The 23428-nt window shown below is 37.9% G+C and overlaps 1 protein-coding gene across 5 annotated transcripts in view; it reads right to left on the bottom strand.

Annotated features, from left to right (window-relative positions):
• The window catches only part of Rbm6 (RNA binding motif protein 6), a 109733-nt gene that overhangs the window by 48330 nt on the left and 37975 nt on the right, over nt 1–23428 (bottom strand). For 2 of the 5 annotated variants that reach the window (XM_048424259.3, XM_048424260.3), the window contains exons 6-7: nt 17275–17348; nt 11416–11541 (exon numbers count right to left, since the gene is read on the bottom strand). The exons of 2 other annotated variants lie outside the window; for them this stretch is intronic. In XM_048424259.3, coding sequence (XP_048280216.1) covers nt 11416–11541; nt 17275–17348 — 200 coding nt within the window. The remainder of the gene's footprint in view (nt 1–11415; nt 11542–17274; nt 17349–23428) is intronic. One more of the 5 variants, XM_048424261.3, reaches the window with a different exon arrangement.

Below are 23428 nucleotides of genomic sequence, written 5' to 3'. Positions count from 1 at the left end.
CCAGAAGAATATAATATTATCTAAATAAACTGGAAGAGCATTGTAAGCAACTTCCAAAACTCTAGAATTGACAGAGACATCTCGCTGCCTGGATAGTCATCCAAAGCTCTTTTGTATCACTGGAGCATCCATCTTCAACCTACAGGCCCATAGTATCCAGTGGGCACCAGCTTGTAGGAAAGGCTGCTAGTTAGTTCCTGGCCACTTAGACCTGAAATAATCACACAGAAACTGTATTAATTAAATCACTGTTTGGCCCATTAACTTTAGGTTCTTATTTGCTAACTCTTACATAATACTTTAACCCATCTCCATTAATCTGTGTATTGCCACATGGCTGTGGCTTACTTGTCTCTGGCGAAGGCTACATGGTTTTTTTTCTAACTCCTTTCTCCCAGCATTTCATTTAGTTTTCCCCACCTAGCTCTGTTCCCCTATAACACTGCTATAGGCCCAAGCAGTTCCTATATTAACCAATAATATTCACTGCATAGAGGGGAATCCCACATCACACCGCCATATGGTTGAGCATAAATAAGAAATACGGGTTAAATTAAGTTGCAAGAGCTAGCTAATAACAAGCTTTAAAACATTGGCCGAGCATTTATAATTCATAATAAGTCTGTGCGGTTATTTGGGAATTGGCTGACAGGACCAAAAATTTCACTTATGTATGTGCATGTGTATGGGCACACATTTACCTGTGCTAGTGTGTGCCTGGAGGTCAGGCTGCCAGGATTGGGTAACAAGTGCTCTTACCCTGAGACCCCCACCAGCATTCCCTTTCTATCTCTCCGTTATGCTGTGAGATGGGATGGCCATCAAGAAATGGCTATCTGGACTTTCCTTCTGCCCCTTACCCCAGACAGGGTTTCTCTGTGTGTAGTAGCATTTCATTTGTATTTTAATAAATAAAGCCTGCCTGAAGATCAGAGAGTAAAACACTACCACTGGTCAGCCTTACAGATCAGGCAGTGGTGACACACACCTTTGATTCCAGTAGCCACATTAGTTGCCATAGAAACCGGATGGTGTCTACTTTTAATCCCAGTGGTGTATGCTTTTAATCCCAGCCCAAGAGAGGATTATAAAACGGGAGGAGACAGCTCACATTCATAGTCTCATTCTGAGGTTTTCTGGGGGCAGGATCACCATTTTCGGACTGAGATTGAGGTAAGTAAGAGCCAGAGGATGGTTGCTTTGTGTTTTTTTGGTCTTCAGGTTGGCTTTATTTATTAAAATACAAATGAAATGCCACTATATCTGTTTATCTCTGGTTGTCCTGTAAATCTCTCCATAGACCAGGCTGGTCTCAAACTCAAAAAGGTTCACCTGTTTCTGCCTCCTAAGTGCTGGGGACTAAATGCATGTGCCCCCACCACTATCTGGACTTTCCAATCATGATAATTATGCAACAATAAAGTATATCTCTTTTCCTTGAAATTACCTAATGTAAAGGTATTGCTGTGACAGACCTAACCATGTGTGTGTGGTTTTTTTTTTGAGGATTATGTAAGTACTCTGGAACACTGGGTTAGAAAAGCCATTGAATGGTCAGAGCTTGGCAAGTTGCTCTGTGGGAGCCTGTAAGAAAACCCTGAGAGTAGTGCAGATGATGGCCTGGCTTGTGAAGCTCAAAAAAAGGTTTTAAAACTCCATCATGGTCATTTACTATTTTGAATTAATACTCCGTGGTATTAATCTCTGGTCAGCTAGGGTTGAAGAATAAGCCATGATAAAGCAATTGTAGAATAAAGGTGGTCTAGCCAGGCATTGGTAGTACATACCTTTGATCCCAGCAGTTGGGAGGCAGAGACAGGCAGATCTCTGTGAGCTCAAGGTCAGTGTGGTCTACAGAGTGAGTTCCAGGATAGGACCCAAAGCTACAGAGAGAAACCCTGTCTCGAATACCAACCAACCCAACAAACAAATATAGAACAATAGAGGTGATCTGAACTTAGATAATCTATGTGGGCTGCAAAGAACAGAGCCAGAGAAGTTACTCAACCCTTTGTAGGAACCCAGATTGTGACTGAATTCCACAGTCTGGACACTGAGTTAATTACATAGTTGGAGTTTAGTTTTGTTATACTTTGATTGTGACTATGCCCTAGCTCTTCCCTCTTGAAATAAAATATTTAATTTTTGATTTTATAGTAGTCTACAATTGAGTGACGCTGAATTTTAAGAGATGTTGGATTTACAAGACAGGGTTTCTCTGTGTGACCTTGGCTATCCTGGAACTTTCTCTATAGACCAGGCTGCCCTCAAACTCAGAGATCCGCTTGCCTATGCCACCTGAGAGCTGGGATTAAAGGTGTGTGCCACATCACTATTTGGCTTGGACTTTGAGTTTCTTAAAGAGACTAAACTTTTTAAAAGTTTTTTGTTTGTTTTGTTTTAAAGATTTATGTATATCATATATGTATATGAGTTCTCTATCTGAATGTACACCTGCATGCCAGAAGACAGCATCAGATCCCACTAGAGATGGTTGTGAGTTACCATATGGTTGCTGGGAACTAAACTCAGGACCTCTGAAAGAGTAGTTAGTGCTCTTAACCCTAAATATTTTGAATTTGTAAGACTGCAGGACTTTTTAAGTTCGGAAAATGTTTTGTATTGTGATGTTGATAGTTAATGTGTGATCTTGGGAATGAAGAAGAGAGGGGAGGCTGTAGCTTAATAGTGATATGATTGTATGTCAGATTGACAAAGAGTAAGTTGTGCTGTCAACGTGACAGAAGCTGGAGTTATTGGAGACGAGGAAGTCTCAACTGAGAAAGAGGCTCCATGAGATCCAACTAAAGGCAAGCCCGCAGGGCATTTTGTTTATATGAAACAGGGTTTCTCTATGTAGCCTATTCTGGAACTTGTTCTGTAGACCAGGCTGGCCTCAAAGTCAGAGATCCATTCACCTGCCTGGCTGCATTTTCTTAGTTAGGGATTGATGTAGCAAGAATCATCCTGTTGTAGATGGCACTACCACTAGGCTGGTGGTCTTGGTTTCTATACGAAAGTAGACACAAGAAGAAGCACTTCTCTAAGGACTCTGCATCAGCTCCTGGTTCCAGGTTCCTGTGCTGATTTTTTTTAGTGATGCTTTATGATGGGGAAGTGTAGGGTAAGTATAAGACAAATTAAACTCTTTCCTCCCAAATCTGCTGTTGGTTATAGTGTTTTAATCACACCAACAGCGACCCTGACACTTAGACTTGGGGGAAAGAAAGGTGGTCAGCAGATAAGACAAAGTACTGCTCTTGTAGAAGACATGGCTTCAGTTTCCATTACCCATAAATTCACTCACACTCACCCACAACTCTAGATCCAGGTGACATGACACACTTTTCTGAAGGAGGGTACTAGACATACATACAGTAAACATACATACATGAAGGCAAAGCAGTCATACACATAAATAATTCTAAATAAATAAAAAGTACCAAGACTCAGATATTTTATGACAACACAAAATAGATATTAAGACACAAAATTTCCTATATGCTTCAAAAACTAAATAACTTGACACTAAATAAATAAAGGGCTGAAGAGACGGCTCAGTGATTAAGAGCACTGGTTCCTCTTACAGAGGATCAGGGTTCAATTCCTAGCACTGACAAGGCACAGTCTGTAACCCTAGTTCTAGGGTCTCCAATGTATTCTTCTAGAGTTTTTGAATACTTCACTAACATGATGCACAGAAATGTAAGCAGGCAAACACTCATACACATAAAATAAACAATTAAAAATGAGAAAAACTAACAAACATAAAAAACAGCAGTAGAGCACAGTGATGTACATTTGTAATACTAGCCCTGCCAGCCTAAGCCATGGTATAAAACAAACAAAATCAAAGGTACTATTACATTAATAGTAAATTAATAAGAAATTCTAGGTCATAAATATAATAAGAGGTATAAGAGCCATGTGAGAAAAACTATAAAATTCAGGACAGGGTATGGTGCCATAGACCTTTAATCCCAAAACTCTGGAAAGAGAATTAGGTGCATCTCTGTGAATTCAAGGCAAATACTGATTAAAAAATTCAAAAAAATTAATATATAAGCTAATTCAAATTCATCGAAAAGACTCAATATCACAAAGACATCAGTTCTTACTAATTTCATCTATAAAGTCAATGCAATTAAAAAACCATTTATTTATTTTTGCGTATGTGTGTATGCCTGGTTGTCTGTATGTGCACCATGTGCCTACAGGTGCACCTGGAGACCAGAAAAGCATGGTAGGTCCCCTAGTGGTGAACTTACAGGCAGTTGTGAGTCACCATGTTTATTCTGGAAACAGAACTTAGGTACTCTGGAAGAGTAGCCCATGCTCTCAACCACTGAGCCATTCTTCAGAACTTCAATGTACTTTTAATCAAAATTCTAGTAATATATTTGTATTTGTGTACATCAACAAAGGATCCTACAGCTTGTATGGAAATAATCTTAATTTTTTTTTAAAAAAAGTGCAATTTTCTCCTTCCTTCCTTTGCAGGATTTCTACACAACCCTGGTTGTCCTGAAACTCACTCTGTAGACCAGGCTATCCTCAAACTCACAAAGACGCACCTATCTCTGCCTCCTGAGTGCTGGAAATAATAGAGTGCACCACCACACCACACAGAACACAGGGCCCCAAAAAATCTCATACAAGATTTTGAACAAGGACAAAAACAATTCATTAGGATAAGAATTTCTTTTGTTGTTATTGTGTTTTGTTTTATTGAAACACAGACTCAGTTTGTAGCTCAGATTGATTTATAACTCACTTTATAGCTCACGTTAGCTTTGAACTTAAGTTTCCCAAGAGTCCGACCATACCTAGCTCAATGTATTCATTTTAACAAAGACATCCAAATAATTAGACATCCATCTGCAAAAAGAAATCTTACTCAATCATAGAGATTAAATGAAAATGTATTAGACCCACACGTAAATTGAAACTATAAATCTTCTACATAAAACTATACATAATGAAAAATCTAGATGACCTAAGTATTGCAGGTAATTTTTTTTACATTCAACTTCAAAAGAAATGATGCATAAAAGAACTGATAAACTGGATTTATTAAAACTAAATTTTCGGCTGGAGAGATAGCTCAGGGGTTAGAGGACTGGCTGTTCTTCCAGAGGTCTTGAGTTCAATTCCCAGCAACCACATGGTGGCTCACAACCATCTCTAGTAGGACCTGATGCCCTCTGTTGGCCTGCAGGCAGAACATATATAACTGAGTCTATAATCACTACTATTTAAAGTACACCCCCAAGGATTTTATCAGCCTCCATAATCCCCATTATCCCCCTTCTTTTAATTTCATTATTTAATGTGTATGAGTGTTTTTGTCTGCATGTATATCTGTGCACCATGTGTGTGCCTGGTGACTGCAGAGGCCAGGGAGTTACAAAGAGTTGTGAGACTTCATGCAGGTGCTGGGAAACAAAATCAGGTCCTCTGGAAGACCTGCCTGTGCTCTTAAACACCAACCTATCTCTTTAGCCCCTAGCCCTTAAAGATTCTATTATACCACATATATAAGGCCATAAACTCAGCTATGCCTTTGTCTAACCCGCCGCTTAATAATTAGAATGATATATAATTTTGCTTTTAAAAATTATTAGATTTATTCATTTTATGTGTAAGTGTATGCATATGTACCATGTGTGTGCTTGCTGCCTGAGAAAGTCAGAAGGGGGTCATTGAATGACAAAAAATGGGAGTTAGAGATGGTTTTGAGTCACTAAGTAGGTGCTGGGTATCAAACTCAGGTCCCTTGCAGGAGCAACAAGTACTCTTAACTTCTGCCTTTTCTTCAATACCCATCTGTGCTAGTTAGTTTTTTGTCAACTTGACACACGCTGGAGTCACCTGAAAAGAAGAAATATTGAGGAAGTCCCTCCATTTGACTGGCTTGAGGACATGTCTGTGGGACATTTTCTTGACTGTTGGTTGATGTGGAAGAGACCATCCTACAGTGGTTAGTATCATCCCAGGACAAGTAAGTGATCCTTGGTTATATATATAAAAGCAGAACAAGTCATAAAAAGAAAGCCAAGGGGCTGGTGAGATGGCTCAGCGGTTAAGAGCACTGACGCACTGACTGCTCCTCCAGAGGACCCGGGTTCAATTCCCAGCATCCACATGGCAGCTCGCAGCTGTCTGTAGCTCCAGTTCAAGAGAATCTGACATCATTATACCAATGTGCATGAAATAAAGTTAAATAAAGTTTTAAAAAAAAAGCCAAGAAGCAGCACTCTTATGATTCTACTTCAGTTCCTGCCTCCAGGTTTCTGCCCTGACTTTCTTTTATGACAGACTGAACGTTACAAGATGAAATAAATCTTCTCCCCTACTTGCTTTTACTTATGGTGTTTATCATAGCAGAAAAAAGACAAGATGCCACGTGCAATCAAGTTCTAAAACTGACAAGACTAAGAAAACCAGCACCTTACTGATGCGGGATTCCCCCTTGGTATACTGTGAATATGTTTTATTACCATTGGTTAATAAAGAAGCTACTTTGTCCGAGGGCAGGGCAGAATATAGCTAGGTAGGAAAGTCAAACTGAAAACAGGGAGAAAGAAGACAGACTCAGAGAAACGATAGCAGCCGCCAGAGAAGCAAGATGTGAGGTAACTAGCCTTGAGTCCCTTGGTAAAACATAGAACAAAAGAAATGAGTTAAGTTATATGTAGGACTAGCAAGTAAGAAGTCTGAGTTTATAAAAGGCCAGACAGTTTATAATTAATATTAAGCCTCAGTGTGGTTATTCAGGAACTGGGGAGCTGGAGAGAAACTTCCAGTCACACCTTTACAAATGTTAGTTTTATAAAAATTCAACATGAGCAAAAAATACTAGCTCAAAGAGATGTGGTAAAAAGGAAGCACAGAGCTAAAGGATATAGTAAGTACTTTCCAATTTAGAACAAATTAGAACTAAATTATTTCTATCCACTAAAATGAGCCATGATTTATGCACAGTAAAAAATAAGAACAAATTTGCTGTTATGGCAGACAGACAGAGAAAGTTCTCATAAAACTGTAAAATGATTGATGTTTATTTTATCACATTTACAATAAGTACTTTTTATAAACTGAGCATGGTGGTATACATCTTTAATCCCAGTACTTGGGAGGCAGAGACAGGCAGATCTCTGTGAGTTCAAGGTCAGTCTGGTCTACAGAACAAGTTCCATGACAGTCAGGGCTATTAAAAAAGAGAAACCTTGTCTTAAAAACCGAAACAAAAATTATAGCAAAACAAGCAAACAAACAAACAAAAAACCCCAAAAGAATTACTTATAATTAGAGCCTGAGGTATAGCAAAACTAGAGGTTGGCTGTTAGCGCCTAGGGTTTTAGAGCCACAGGTTACAATTCTATATGCTGCCCATACTCCATCTTGCACAGTCGTCTCTCGCTTTCACCTGAGAAAATTTAAGATTTTTTTAAGAGCTAATACATTCACTAGAAGACATATGGATGCCAGGAAGCAGCATTCTGATCAAAAATTTAAACTAGTAGGCCTAAATAAGAAATACTGTTAAACTAAACAAACAAACAAAAGAAACAAATAAAAAAGCCCACCTGACTCCTGAGAACTGTCACTAATTTTTTTTTGAAACACACTAAATAATAATACAGAAGCGGCTATAATTTAAGACTTACGTAACTGAGGGGTTGGAGAGGTGGATCATTGATTTACAGTACTCGTTGCTCTTGCAGAAGACCCAGGTTTAATTCCAGCATTAACATGGTGGCTCACAACCATCCATAACTAAAGTTCCAAGAGATCCATACTCCTCTTCCAACCTCCTCAGGCACCAGGCATGCACATGCTGCACACATGCACATGCAGGCAAAACTTTCATATACATAAAACTAAATAGTAATAGACTTACTTAGATGAGTGTGGCAGACCATGTCTACAATCACAGCACATGGGAGATAGAGAGAGGAGAATCAAGAATTCAAGGCTTTGGCTACATAATAAGCTGGAGACCAGATAGTGCTACAAGAAACCCTGTTTCAAAAAAGCCAAAACTAATAAATATTTTTTAAAACTAAATTAGACCAGGTGGTGGTGGCACATGCCTTGAATCCTAGCTCTTGGGAGAATCTCTGTGAGTTTGAGGCTAGACTACAGGTCTACAAAGTGAGTTCCAGGACAGCCACAACGGTTATACAGAGAAACCCTGTCTTGAGAAACTAAAAAAAGATATATATATATATATATATATAAATACATTGCTGGGCGGTGATGGCACGTGCCTTTAATCTCAGCACGTGGAAGGCAGAGGCATGTGGATTTTTGTGAGTTCAAGGCAAGACCAATCTGGTCTACAAATACTTGTTCCAGCAGTTAAGAGCACTAGATGTTCTTCCAGAGGAATCGGGTTCCCAGCACCCACATACGGCTCATAACTGTCAGAAACTCCATTTCCAGGAGATACAACACCCTCACATTATATACATACAAGTAAAACCTCAGTGCATATACAGGAAAAATAAATTATTTTTAAATAATAATAATATTAGCTACTTCCAGGACAGCTAGGGCTGTTACACAAAGAAACCCTGTCTTGGGAAAAAAACCAAACAACAAAACCAAAATGAAACAAACAAAACTAAATTAGGTCCAGCAAAATGGTTCAGTGGAGGGAGCATATGCCACAAAGTTTGACTACCCAAGTTCTATCCCTGGCAGTCACACAGTGAAAGGGGAGGACTGACTTCTGCAAAATGTTCTCTGACCCTCACACATATTCCACAAAACAAATAAAACAAATGTAATTTTAAAAACTAAATTAAAATTTTAAGAGCTGGCAACTATCCTGAAAAGGCCACAGGTTCTGGATTTCCACCCAGCCTGTGCTTTGCTTTGAACATACAAACCCTCTCCTAAGAACAAGAACATTCACTAACTCTTAATTTACACTCTTTTTATACTGACTGCACTTTTCCCACATTTCTGCTGATACCTGTATTGAGGACAATTAAAAGGTAGTGAGCAGATGTTTCCAGAAGACATGCAAGGATTGAAGGACCAAAGACACAAGTTACACAAAAGAGTTCTGTCCAGGAAACCACACTTTCTTCAATAAATGTTTTGAGGTGAGAGTTGTTTAGGCAAAAATACAGTCTCCTAAACACTTATACAGATTGATTATTGACTGTTGTTAAAAATAATGGTTTTGATGTTGTTGCTTTTGCTTCTCAGAATGCACAAAACTGAAGTACTGAAATGTCTCAAGATTACCATTATGTTATTATTACTAACTTAATTATGAGTCCAACAATTTTGGTCTTTACTTTCTTCTTGATGGATCATTAACAGTCTTTCCCCTACAGCACCACTTTCAATCACAAGGGCAAATAACATTTATGATTTTGTTTTAGGTCTAGAATGGTTGCACACACTTCTAGACAGACCCAGAGACAGTTGGAGCTCTGTGAGTTCAAGGAGAGTCTAGATAACACAGGGCCTTCCAAGCCAGCCAAGGCTACATAGTGAAACATGTCTCAAAAAAGCCAGGTGTGGTGGCACACACCTGTAATCCCAGCACTTTCTCTGGTAGGCAGAAAAAGGCAGATTTCTGTGACTTCAAGCCAGCCTGGCCTACAAATCAAATTCCACGTCAGTCAGGATTGTTACACTGAGAAACTCTGTTTAGAAAACAAAACAACAACAAAAGGATTTTGAACACACTTATAATTTCACACTTTTTAGAGGCTGAAGCCAGAAAAACCATCACTTGGAAGCCAGCCTAGACTAGAAACAGGCCCTGGTTCAAAATACAAACAAAAGATTTGCTAAACCAGTGAGATAACTAAGTGGGTAAAGGCACTTGCAGCCCAAATTTGATAACCTGAGTTTGATCCCAAGAACCCTAGTGAAAAAGGAAAAGAGAGAACCAACTCTACAGAATTGTCCTGTGAGATCAATACATGCACTGTGGCCTGTGTACTCACAAATATATTGTGTTTATTAATTAAAACAAATTTTTTAAGACACAAAAAGTAAAAATAAAATTATTTGGCTTCCTGTATAGGCCTTCACAATCACTCTAATCTCTTTAAATAATCCAAACTCTCTTTTTGTTGGAAAAAAAAAAGTTTTGTAGAACATCATATATGTCACAGGCTTCATTTTTCACAGCAGAAAAAGGTGGTATGAGAAGGAATTTCCATGTTAGGTGGTAACAGCATCCTACTGCTTTTTACAAAGTCAGGACAATTATGTTGGGCAATGGTGTGCGCCTTTAATCCCAGCATCACGCAGAAGACAGAGGCAGGTGATCTCTGTGAGTTCTAGGATGGCTAAGGTCAAACAGAGAAACCACGTCTCACAAAATCAAAACAAACAAACAAACAAAAAATTTAGTAAAAATTCCCAAGGAAACAATTCTTAGGAAAATGTCTGAACAAAGAAGAATAGAAAGCGAGCATCACAGTAATAAATTTGAAAATTCCCCAACAATAACCAACTCTTCAAGAAGTTAGTACATACTGCTGGACAACCATGGAAAGGGCTCAATATTTAAACATAATGCTTCTTGCTTCTTACTTATCTTCCCAAATCTTAGTGCAATGGCACATATAACAAAAGGACATGAAGTTCTTCTTCAGCCCAAATGGACTTGGACAACAAAGAAAACAATATGTATAAGATACTGTTAGAAGTACATTTCCAGTCAGTGGCACACGCCTTTAATCCCAGCATTCAGAAGACAGAGACAGGTGAATTCTGTAAGTTCAAGCCAGTCTGGTCTATGGAGTGAGTTCCAGGACAGGCTCCAAAGCTATAGAGAAACCCTGTCTCAAAACGAAAGAAAGGAAGGAAGGACGGAAGGACGGAAGGACGGAAGGACGGAAGGAAGGAAGGAAGGAAGGAAGGAAGGAAGGAAGGACGGAAGGACGGAAGGAAGGAAGGACGGAAGGAAGGAAGGAAGGAAGGACGGAAGGAAGGAAGGAAGGACGGAAGGACGGACGGACGGAAGGACGGAAGGACGGAAGGAAGGACGGAAGGAAGGAAGGAAGGAAGGAAAGAAGGAAGGAAGGAAGGAAGAAAGAAAGAAAAAAAATACATTTCCAAGTCTGGTTGGTGATGCGCACACAATCCCAGCACTCAGGAGGCAGAGGCAGGTGGATCCATGTGAGTTCAGGGACAGCATGATCTATTTAGTGAGTTCCAGGTCAGCCAAGGTTACAGAAATGAGGCCCTTTTTCAAAAACAAATTAATAAATATTAAATACAAATGTAATGACAAAGATGAACACAACAGAGACCATACAAAACAAAACAAAACAAAACTGACCAAACATTGCCAACAAAGCATAAAATGAATGAAAGCTTCAGGGTTATCTCGTTCTCCTAGACAAAGGTGATGAAGGAATGAGCTAACATACTCACATCTTCATATTTGATAAAGTTATTTCTCCAGACAGCTAATACACATACTCTGATGAGTTTCCCTGTCACAATACTGTTGCAGAGATTCTTCCTGTTTGACTTCTGCATGCAGACACTGAGAAGCAGCTAGAGGAGAGGGGTCTTGGTTACTACAGTGAGCAGCCTCACAAATGTATACATAATCCACCATACTCTACAAAGCAAGCCAGCAGAATTCTCCTTGATTTCCACCTCGCAGATCTACAAATACCAATCAATGATAAAGAGATTTCTTATCAAGACAGCAAAAGGTTATGAAAAACTCAATTTAGAGCAGTTCAGAGAACCTTTAGAAGTATTTGTAGATACAATCAGGCCCTGCTCTGAGGCTTTCAGCAGATCTCTGACAAATTAGAGACTGTACCAATTTAAGTAATTCTGTAAGTAAAACTTGGAAAAAGGAGGACAGATGGCTAGAAACAATCTTCTATAAACATTTTATGTACTCTAAGGAATCATAAACATTTTATGTACTCTAAGGAATCAGACCTTTTTTGCATTTTTATCCTCCACAAGACTCTTAATTATTGTGACATTAAGGGCCTAAATCTAAATCTAGATATGAAAATAAATTTATTTTCCTAGAATTATGATCAGAAATTATTTGATATATAGAAGAAGACAGGACACATTCATCTTACTTCAAATGCTTAAAAAATGCCAGCTGCTCTGTTAAGTATTCTGCATTCATTATTCATCAAGAATCACTTCTCAACAAGCCTCTCTGACTATCTTATAGGCTCTCAATAGCCTGCTTCTTCTTTTTTTACTTTCTTTCTTTTCTTTTTGGCTCTGATTTTTCGAGACAGGGTTTCTCTGTATAGCTTTGGAGCATGTCCTGGAACTCCCTGTGTAGACTAGGCTGGTCTCAAACTCAGAGTCCGCCTGCTTCTGCCTCCCGAGTGCTGAGATTAACAGCATTCATCACCACCGCCTGGCTATAGTCTACTTTATTTTTAAACAGCACTCAGCACTACTACATATTGTCCTACTTTTAATCTTGTCAACTTGCTTGTCTTATTTTTCCATTAAAATTAAGTTATATAGCTTATTTTGTTCCCTGTGGCATCTTCAGCATCCTGGCACACAAAAACACTCATAAATGAATGAAATGAATGATCCACACTAGAGCTTATTGAGATATTAGGAATAGTGTGATTTTAGACCCAGGGGGGTTAAGAAATTTGCCACAGGTAAACCAATACCTGCTTGGAGAACCTGTATTCCCTCTTCGTGTTGCAGTACCAAAGTAACATAGGGTTTATTTTTCTGAGGATCTCGTATTTTTTCCATCAAATTTTTTTTGCCATCAAAATATTTATATATGCCCTGAAGTATGAGAAAGGCTACTAAAAGAACACTGATCTGATCATGAAGATTATGGAGTTCAACAAGAGAGAATTCCATGGTCATGGGAGAAATAAATATCTAGAAAATGGGACTGACTGTAAAGAAAGTGAAGATGTTTTTATTAAATTAATTCATTTGTTTTGGAGATGCACTACATCTGCACCCACATGCACCCATGTGGAGGTCAGAGAACAACTTGCCCTCCCTCTCCTTTCACCCATGTAGAGGTCCCAGGGCTTGGCTCATTAAGTTTGGCAACAAGTGCCTTTACTTGAGCTATCTTTGCCAGCCCAAATAAGCCTTTCCTTCTTTCTAGGTATAAGATTACAGGTTCCTAAAAGATAGAGCTTTGTTTTGAGACAGAATCTTACTATGTATCCTGGAATGGCCTAAAAATCCTCCTACCCTTGGCGTCCCAGGCGCTGGAATTATAGGTGAACTCAACCATACCCAGATAGGGGCTGTCTTAACTGCACTTCAGAACAGAGTACCACAAGGCACTCCATCATAATGACCTCCAAACCTGCAATACTATTTCAAATCTAGAAGAGTAATGGCTGTGTTCCTAAGTTTTTCTGGTCTCTCAATCACTAGGGGACCTGGGAACCATAAAATTGTTGACTGAATGGCTAAAGAAGATGGAAAGGACATCAATATGCCACCTTCTCTTAACTGTTGCTAGCACAAATGAACATTTTTCCAAAGGTCCAACAGAATACCTGTTTGTAAAGAATGATTCCCTAGTTCCACCTGACAATACTGTTTAAGAGACTAGATACTTTATAGATAGGATTTTTTGTTGGGATAGAAAATGCTTTATATCTCTTATTGTTTCCCTCCCTTTTTGAGTGCTAAGAATTGAAACCAGGGCCCTGTGCATGCCAGGCAATATCTCTATCACTGAGCTATATTCCCAGCTAATGTTGATACTCTTAAGATTAAAAACAGCTCTTATAAGCTGGGCATGGTGGTGTAGGCCTTTACTTCTAATTAAGGAGGCAGACACATGGATCTCTGTCAGTTCTAGGCCAGTTTGGTCTACCATAGAATCCCAGGTCAATACGTTCTATATTGTGTAAACTAGTCCTTTTTTTTTTTAAGCTTTATTTTATGTACATTGGGTGATGGTATCAGATCCCCTGGAACTGTAATTAAAGATGATTGTGAGCTCCCATGTGGGTACTGGAAATTGGACTCGGGTCCTCTGGAAGAACAACCAGTGCACCTTACCACTAAGCCACTATTCCAGCGCCATAAACTTATTTTTAAGAAACAACAACAACCAACTCCACATCAGACAGAGGTTTAATCTTCAAAATATACAAAGAACTCATCAAAAGAACAAATAATCCAATAAAAAAAATGAAGTACAGACCTAAACAGAGAACTCTCAACAAGGAACCTAAAATGGCTGAAAGACACTTAAGGAAATGCTCAGCAGTCTTAGTCACCAGAGAAATGCAAATCTGAGATTGCATCTTATACCTGTAAGAATGCCAAGATCAAAAACACTGATGACAACTCATGCTGGAGAGGTTGTGAGGTAAAGGGAACACTCCTGCATTGCTGGTGGGAATGCAAACTGGTACAGCCCCTTTGGATGTCAGTGTGACGATTTCTCAGAAAAGTGGAAACAAACTTCCTTAAGACCCAGCAATACCACTTTTGAGTATATATTCAAAGGATGCTCAATTGTGCCACAAGGACATGTGTTCAACTATGTTCAGAGCAGCATTGTTTGTCACAGCCAGAACCTGGAAACAATTTAAATGCCCCTCAATCGAAGAATGGATAAGGAAAATGTGATGTATTTATACAATGGAGTACTACTACACAGCAGAAAAAAAATAACACCTTGAAATTTGTATGCAAATGGATGGAGCTAGAAAACATCATTGAGTGAGGTAACCCAGACCCAGAAAGAAAATTATCATATGTACTCACCCATAAGTGGTTTTTAAACATAAAGCAAAGAAAACCAGCCTACAAATCACAATCCCAGAGAACCTAGACAACAATGAAGACTCTAAGAGAGTCTTACATGGATCTAATCTACATGGGAAGTAGAAAAAGACAAGATCTTCTGAGTAAACTGGGAGCATAGGGTCTTTGGGAGAAGGCAGAAGGGGAGGGGAGAGGCACAATAAAATGTAGAACTCAATGAAAATCAATAATAAAAAAAAACAACAACAAAATAGTGATTTAAAAAAAAGCAATGGTACGTTAGGAAAGAACAGTACAAAAGAGATGCATCTGCCATGGTTCTCCCATTTATATTTCAACTAATCATAATAAGATAATGGTAAAAGATTATTAAATGAATATTCTCATTTTCAGAGAGACAATCAGGATAGAATCATACAGATTAGAGCTTTCATTCTTCTCTCAAAAATTATAAGTAACACAATTTCTGATAATACTTATTGACTTAGTGATGGACAGGCAATAAGAAACCTGTTAAGTGAAGGGATATGGCCCTCCATCCAATTATTCTGTGGTGATTGAATAGCAGAAAGTGCTTGCACTACTACTAAGCTACAATACATCAATAGTTTTCTCTAGAGAAAGGTATGTTGGCTGTTAATTGGTTTTTTTGGTCAACTTGACACAAACCTAGGGAAGAAGGAAACTTAATAGGGATAAAAAACAAAACAACCCTTTATAAGATTGGCCAGAAGGCAATTCTGTAGGGCATTTTTCTTTATCTTTTCTTCTTTCTGTTTTTTTGAGACAGGGTTTCTCTGTGGCTTTGAAGCCTGTCCTGGAACTAGCTCTTGTAGACCAGGCTGGCCTCAAACTCACAGAGATTTGCTTGCCTCTGCTTCCCAAGTGCTGGGATTAAAGGCGAATGCCACCACAGAAAGGAGAACTTTCTTTCTTTCTTCCTTCCTTCCTTCCTTCCTTCCTTCCTTCCTTCCTTCCTTCCTTTCTTTCTTTCTTTCTTTCTATGATTGCTTTGAGAGGACCCATCTCACGGGGGCAATGCCACACCTGGTTAAGTGGTACTGGACAGCATAAGAAACAGGCTGGCAAGTCATGGGTAACAAGTCACAGGTAACAAGCTAGTGAGCAGCATTCACTTATGGTTTGTACTTTAGCTTCTGCTTTCCGGGTTCCTAGTGTGAATTTCTGCCCTACTTCGAATTTCATGATGAACTATGAACTGTAAACTGAAATAAATCCTTTCATCCTGAAGTTGCTTTTGGTCATGATACTTTGTCACAGCAAGAAAAAACAAATTAAAATAATGGCTCATAACTAACCTCAGCACTTAGAAACTCAGGCAGGAGAACTACCAAAGGTTCACATCTATCCTGAGTTACACAATTAATTCTAGGCCTGTTTGGGCTACAGAATGAGATTATGCCTTAAAATAAATAAATAAACAACCCACAATACTATCTCCATTTCAATAAGGGAAAAATCCCTCCCCTCAAAGAAGTAAACAATAAAGCTGGGCATAGTAGTGCAGGCCTTTGATTTCAGCACTCAGGAAGCAGAGACAGATGGATCTCTGTAAGTTCCAGGTCAGCCAAAGGGGTAGTAAGTGCCACGAATCATGTAATCATGTTAAGTAGAGCCAAGTTGATGAGCAAGCACTAGGCTACAGAAAAGATTTTATAAAATTACTCTCCTTTGGCAGAACCTTCTTTTATGATGCACAGATGCTTCTAAGTATAGATAGTAGATATCTAACAGTCAATCTACATCCCTAAAGCTGCCTCTCCCATCTCATGATAGAGGATCTGAGACAAACCAAATTGATTTTCCCAAGATAAAAAAAAAATACAAAACAAGAAGGATTCTATTTAGCAATTTCTTCCCAAACCAGTAACCAGTGTTCAATTAGATAGATTACAATTTTAGGTGGAAAGTTGAGTAACTCCTGAAAGTTCAAACATGAATGCAGACTCAATATTCACCAGCTCTGCCTATAAACATCCAATGACTTGAAACAAACTCCAACTGGCAAAGAACAACAATGAATGAGACAGACACAAACTATCCATTCCTCTTTTCTCCTCAACGGCACTCTTTCAAATATACCACATATAGGAAGAACCTTAGAGCCACAGAAATCACCATTAGTGTGACCTTTATCCTAAGTCTGGGAATGACCACTGATTGACCTAAAATTCCTGTGCAGGCAGATCCTTTAAAGCCTAGACAATAGAGGATCATTTGCACCAGGAACCTACACATCTTTATCACACTTCAGAGGGAAACACTCCAGATCTGTCATATTTCCCATGTACAGTCTCTAGAACATAGTCAAACTAGAACTGGAACCTAGTTTCTTAAATGCACTCTGTACACATTTACTATTCTAAGTAAATTTCCCAGCTTTTAAAAAAAGTTTCTTTGCACAACTGGTTTCTTACACCTTTCCAAAGTGAAATTATTTGAAACCCTCCCTCCCCATATATTAAAATATCCTTTCAGCATCATTTGACCGAAGTATAAAGCAACCTGGTTGGCCTCCATGCATCCGATGGCATCTTCCAAGAGTGAAAACTCCACGCAGACATAGCCATAGTCGTAACCTGGGGACAGCATTTAAATACAGACGGGAGTGGTGTTAGTGCCTTGCAAACATAAAAGACACATTTATATCCCCTGTTCTGAACCCCTTAAACACAAGCCCTCCCATCTATCCCCCACCTTGACACTAGGCAAAGGTGCTTCCACAAACAGAAAAAGTACTGAAGGAAAAGTATGGGTGTTTCTGAAGTTTGAAATTCATTACAAATGGCTTTTTTCCTATTAACTAAGAAGATTCTTTGCCCTCTTATCACTGCTGATCAGAAAAGGGTAATCCCAGAAATTTCACAGAAAGTTCCCACAGAAGTGTGATCCAAAATATTTTAATGACAGGCTGAATCTTCTGGAAAAACAGCCAAAAAGAACAGAAAAGAATCTGAAAAAAAAAAAAAAAAAGATGTATCCGAAGAGAAGGAAGAGAACCAATTATTCCAAAGCTATGCTAAGAGTCACCATTCTTCAAGCAGAAACCACCTTCAAAGAGAAGTGCTGATGGAATAATGCGTCTATTCTATTTGGATATACAGTAGGCTTCCGGTTGACAAGGAACAGACCGTTTCAGCCACCACCATCACCACCACCACTCTACCCTTCCCCTTTTCAAACTCAAGTAAAAATCAGCTAAAATCTTTATAAAAGGAGAAATATATAAAAGCAGAAATTAAATAACTTGATCCAAAATTGTGCTTACATGCAAAAAGCTGATGGTAGAGCAAGCAAGGGGAAAGATGGCAGTTGTTAGTAATCAATGCATGTACAATAACTCTAGGTATCATTATCAAATGCCTTCCACCTTAACATTGAAAAAGCATTATCTACAGCACAGGTCTGAGGCTCTAACGATGCATGACACTGGAAAATTATGGAATTTACAAGCTGCTAAACTCTACTTATTAACCTGTCTCATAGTTCCTGATACTGCTACCATATGATTGTAAAAATAGACTTGTCACTGCAATGTTCCACACGTGGTTTCCATGCTTCCTCCATTTTCTCACAGGATAAAAAAGCTCACCTCTAGAACTTACACTATGCAATTAGAAAAAATAGATGTGATTTATTCAGATGAAAAATAAACAGAGGGAAAGAACACAACATAAAACCTATGTGGATTTTAAACATAAGTAGATACAACAAGAAGAAACTGATACTCATTGAATGAAGGTATCCAAAACTATAGTTTACAGGGCAAGTTCCAGCACAGCCAGGGCTACATAGAGAAAGTGTTTTGAAAAAGAATTAAAAAACAAAACATAACAAATAGTAACTTGGTTAGAGTCTAACCCAGTGGTGTAGAAGGTTCTAGAATTAAAGTCTGCTACCAACAAGAGACAAAAAGAGAAGTTGGCCTGGGTGGCACATGCCTATCATTTTAGCTGACACAAGAGAATTGCAACTCAAAGTCAGCCTGGACTAAACAGCGAGACCCTGTCTCAAAAATAAAATAAGAGAGCTGGCTCACCGATAGCACATTTTTGCTCTTCCCAAAGACCCGGGGCGGGGTTTTTTCCCCCAGTACCCACATAGTGTCTCACAACTTTCTGTAATTACAGTTCCATGGGATGCAATGCTCTCTTCTGACCTAAACAGGCACCAGACACATCCATGGTACACAGACATATTTGCAGGCAAAACATTCATACATATAAAACAATAAAGTAAATATTTTAAAATCTTTTAAAAAATAATAATAAACTTTTAAAAAATATACCAAATTTCGTGAAACGGACTGAATTCCTTGTTACATAGAATAAATGATCTAAATGATCTAAAATGTTTAATGATAGTGATAACTTGACTTTAGACTTGATAACTATTTTAACTACAAAATGTTGCTATATAATGATACAATGATGTATATCCTTGCTTTGAGTTTCAGGAAGTGATCAGAAAAAAAAAAAAACCACAAAAGTTTGTAAAAACCTCAGTACTACTCCAGGCTGAGAGATAGAGAATTTACTTCTATTTTTATTTTTTAAAGAGTCTCACCATTTAACTCCAGCTAGCCTGGAACTCACTAGATGGACCAGGATGGCATTGAATTTACAGTGATCTCCCTTCCTCTGTCTCCAGAGTACTGAGAATAAAAGCATGCACGACCACACCTACCTAGAGACAAAATTCTCTATCCTAATTTCACAGTTTTAGCCAACTCCAACTTGTCTAAATTTAACACAAAAATCAGGTTCCTCTTATTAGTATACCACACTTCAGATACATATTTGTTTACAACTGGTTAATTATAGAAAATTTTTTGTTACTTACTTACTTTCAAGTGGAGTTTCTAAACAAATTCAGTTTGAAATATATATATATTTATAATATGCTATGTAATATATATTATAAAAATATACATAAGACACTCTACGTTTATTTTGTAAACGGTTCTAAATACTCTTTTGAAGTACCAAAGAATAACACAAAGGAACATATATATCATTTGCCACCAAATTTCTACTGTGAATACTCAAAAGCATGTCCATAACCAGAAAGGGGTAGCCATGGATCACACAGATGCTCTCTTGAATGCTTTGATTGCCATTAAAAACATTATCAAAGAAGTGCACAAGAGTATGTAAAACAAAACTCTCTCCACAAAATGAAAAAAAACATAGACAACTAACACCAGATTGCAAAGCCCTAAGTTTCCTTGCTATACTTAAAGAGGCAAACTCTGTGGCCCAGAAGAAAACAGACTCTGTGGGAAGAACAAGATGAATCATGACAACATTCATACTTTGTTGAAGAATAAGAAGGTTTTGATACTAAAGTCACTGGGAAGGAAAATATGTAGTCTATAGGAGGCACAATGAACATCTGTGTATATATCAATTTAAAATCATGTGAAGTTCACAAGCCTACCATTCAAGTCTCTTCTGCATTAAAGCTTAGCTATCAAAAGAACACATACTTAAAGTTTAGCTATATAGGGTTTTTTAAGGTACCCAATCTTGATTCCAAGCATTCTCTACATTCAAACTTTATAGTTGTATCATAAAGATTTTCAAAAATCACCAGAAGACAATGATACTAAGTATTTATATAGTACCTGTTACAAACAAGGTCTATTACAAAATCCTTTAAATATACTGGTTTAATTCCCACAAGACTACTATAGAAGTAATTATTACTATTCACTCACGGGAAAAAAAACAAAGAAAGGATAAGTAGTTTGCTCAAAGACACTTTAGTTTCAAAACCAGAGCTAAATCTTTTAAATCCAAGCAGTTCAGATTCAAATGGATACCATTAATCACCACACTGTATCCTCTTTCATTTTTTCAGTATGAAGGTTTGAATGCTGGCACGTGCTAGGTAAGAGCGATACAACTGAGTTATCAATCTAATCTTATTCTTCTACTTAAAATAATACAGTGTGTGTGTTTGCATGCATGTGGGAATCAGAGATCAACTTTTGCTGTTGATTTTTGTGTTTAGAGACAGAGTTTCTCTGTGTGGCCCTGGCTGTTCTGGAATTTTCTCTGTAGACCAACCAGGCTAGCCTCAAACTCAGAGATCCGTCTGCCTTTGCCTCCCGAGTGCTGGGATTAAAAGCTTGCGCCACCGCACCTATCTAAAGACAAAATTCTCTATCCTAATTTTACAGTTCAGAGTTCCATTTTTCAAAATCATTTTCTCTCCTTTTAGCATGTGGGCCTCAGGGATGGCATAAACAACCTTTGTGAAAAGCACTGTTACCCACTGAACCAGCCCACCAGTCTGTCTTGCTCAAAAATTTTTAAAAATTAGAATACATTTACAACATTTCCTCCTCCCCTCTACGTTCTCCCATGCCCCACCCTCACGTTCCCACTCAAATTCAGGGCCTATTCTGCTTTGCTGCTGTTACATATTTAAGCACATAAACCTAGAAATACAACCTGCTGAGTCCATTTAGTGTTGCTTGTATGTTTATAATTTCAGGGCTAATCATTTGGTATTTTAATTCTCAGACAAGGCTAAAATGCCCAGGCTGACTTATTTTTGTTTTGTTTTACTTATTTTAGCTTTCTGAGACAGGGGTCTTGCTATGCAGCTCTGTGTGGCCTCATATTTGGAGTAATTCTCCTACTTTTTACCAACAGAGTATTATGATTACAGGAGAATACCTCTATTCCTTGCTCCCAGGCTAGTCTTAAACTTCAGTCTGTAGTCTGGACTGCTTAAACCTGCTATTCTCTTGCCTCAGCCTCCTGAGTAGTTAGGCCCCAGTCTTTCACTCTGTAACAAGACCCTAAGATTGTTTTAAATAAGTAATCTTAAATTCAATTTTTTTTCAGCCTTAATACAGGATGAGTCCTACACACCTGAGGACAAAAAACCCTTTCTATAATAAAGAAATACAGAAATTAGCAGCACAATAGTTACTCCTATTTCAATACTGATAGCAGAATCAAGGTGAGTGGGCCTAAAGAAGCCAAGTTAAAAGTATTCACTCTCACAAAAAACTCTATTGGTACCCACAACCCTTCTGAAAAAACAAAAACTAGAAATTCTTATAAAAGATGGCTATAAAATTATGTAGCAATATGGAATTACAGAGCAATTAAATGAATACACTCTCAATGATAATTATGTAAATTGTACAAAAAAAGACTGGAATTAAATACCAACTGAATCTAACTCAGAAGTTAGAGACAAAAATCAGCATATATAAAAACCATGCAGTGTCAAAGTTATACTTGGAGAGCCCAAGATGAAGAACAACATACCATCTTTCAATATAGGTAAATCCAACATTGCCAGTTTTTCCTCCAGCGTTGCAACAGATCAGTTTTCCTTTGGCTGACACCAGATGAAGAGGTTGGCTTGCATTTAAGGGCCACAATGTATGAAAAATATATCACTTTAAATAACAGAAGCACAGCCAGCAAAGTAAATGCTCACACTCAGAGAAACTTGGAATTAGAAACCAAACGAAGTCTTAGCCAGGTCTCATCCCCACCTCCATGATGATTCAGTGAAAAGGAAAACAGGAATGTAGGAGAGGGAGGCAGGATTCAAGAAACCACAGATAATTATACAAAAATCTGAAAATGAATTAATGCAATACAATTGTATACAGAACAAAATGATTGTATTGCTATAATGGAATAAACTGGGATTTTCTTGTTTCCCAGATTTCACAATTAAGTTAATCTGAATTCACAGGAAAAGTTCTAGTTGTCACAGATAACTGTTTTACCTAGAGAAGTAACATTTTAAACCCATTCAGAATTATTTGGACTCAAGATGGTAAAAACTGTTAAATTTCCACAAATAGATTTTTACCAAAGGAAGTAACAAAACGTCTATTTTATTACCTTTTTTAAATGCTGTTTTTCTGGGAAGACATCTTGGGAGACTAAAGGACGTTTGTATTTATTTATATGACTACTAAAAAAAGTATAACTGACTCCATTTTCTAACCTAAATGCACAGAACTTCTAGAAATGTAATATTCCTTTTGCGTTTTTAGGCAGCTAAGAAAAATAAGAACAGAACAGGGGAAAGAAACTCTGAAACGGTGACACTTTCAAATCTTGGCTAGAAAGATTTGACCCCAGGACTCACATGATAGAAGGAGAAAACCAATTCCCCCAAGTTGTCCTCTGAGCACTATACAAGCACTGTGAGAGTCTTGTCACAACGCATATATACACACATCTTCTACATCTTCATTAATCATTTAGTTACCAAAAAGTATCTATGAAAATTAATTAGGTAGTTAAAGAGGAATAAGGTACAGAAAACAAAGACCTGATAAATACCCAACCTAACCCAAAACTAACTCTTTAGTCTCTATTGCTGCAAAGACATTGATTCTACAATGCTAACAAACACAATCGCAGATTGTTTAAGTCAACTGTTAGTTTACAACAGGCCCATCTTTTTTCTTTCAGACTTTTTTATTGATTCTTTGTGGATTTCACATCATATATTCTAATCACATTCATCTCTTTATCCTTTCATATCTACCCTCTGCCCTTGTAAACATGTCCCTACCAAAATAAAATAAAATTTAATGAAAACTAAACCAAACAAACAAACAAAACAAAACAAAAAAAACCCAAACAACGTAACATAAAAAAGAAAGGAAAAC

The sequence above is a fragment of the Myodes glareolus genome, chromosome 4 (genome assembly GCF_982192425.1).
Source record: "Myodes glareolus chromosome 4, mMyoGla1.1, whole genome shotgun sequence".
In the NCBI taxonomy this organism is placed as follows: Eukaryota; Metazoa; Chordata; class Mammalia; order Rodentia; family Cricetidae; genus Myodes; species Myodes glareolus.
The sequence above is the reverse complement of the archived record's forward strand: the minus strand, read 5'-3'. Positions and strand labels throughout refer to the sequence as shown.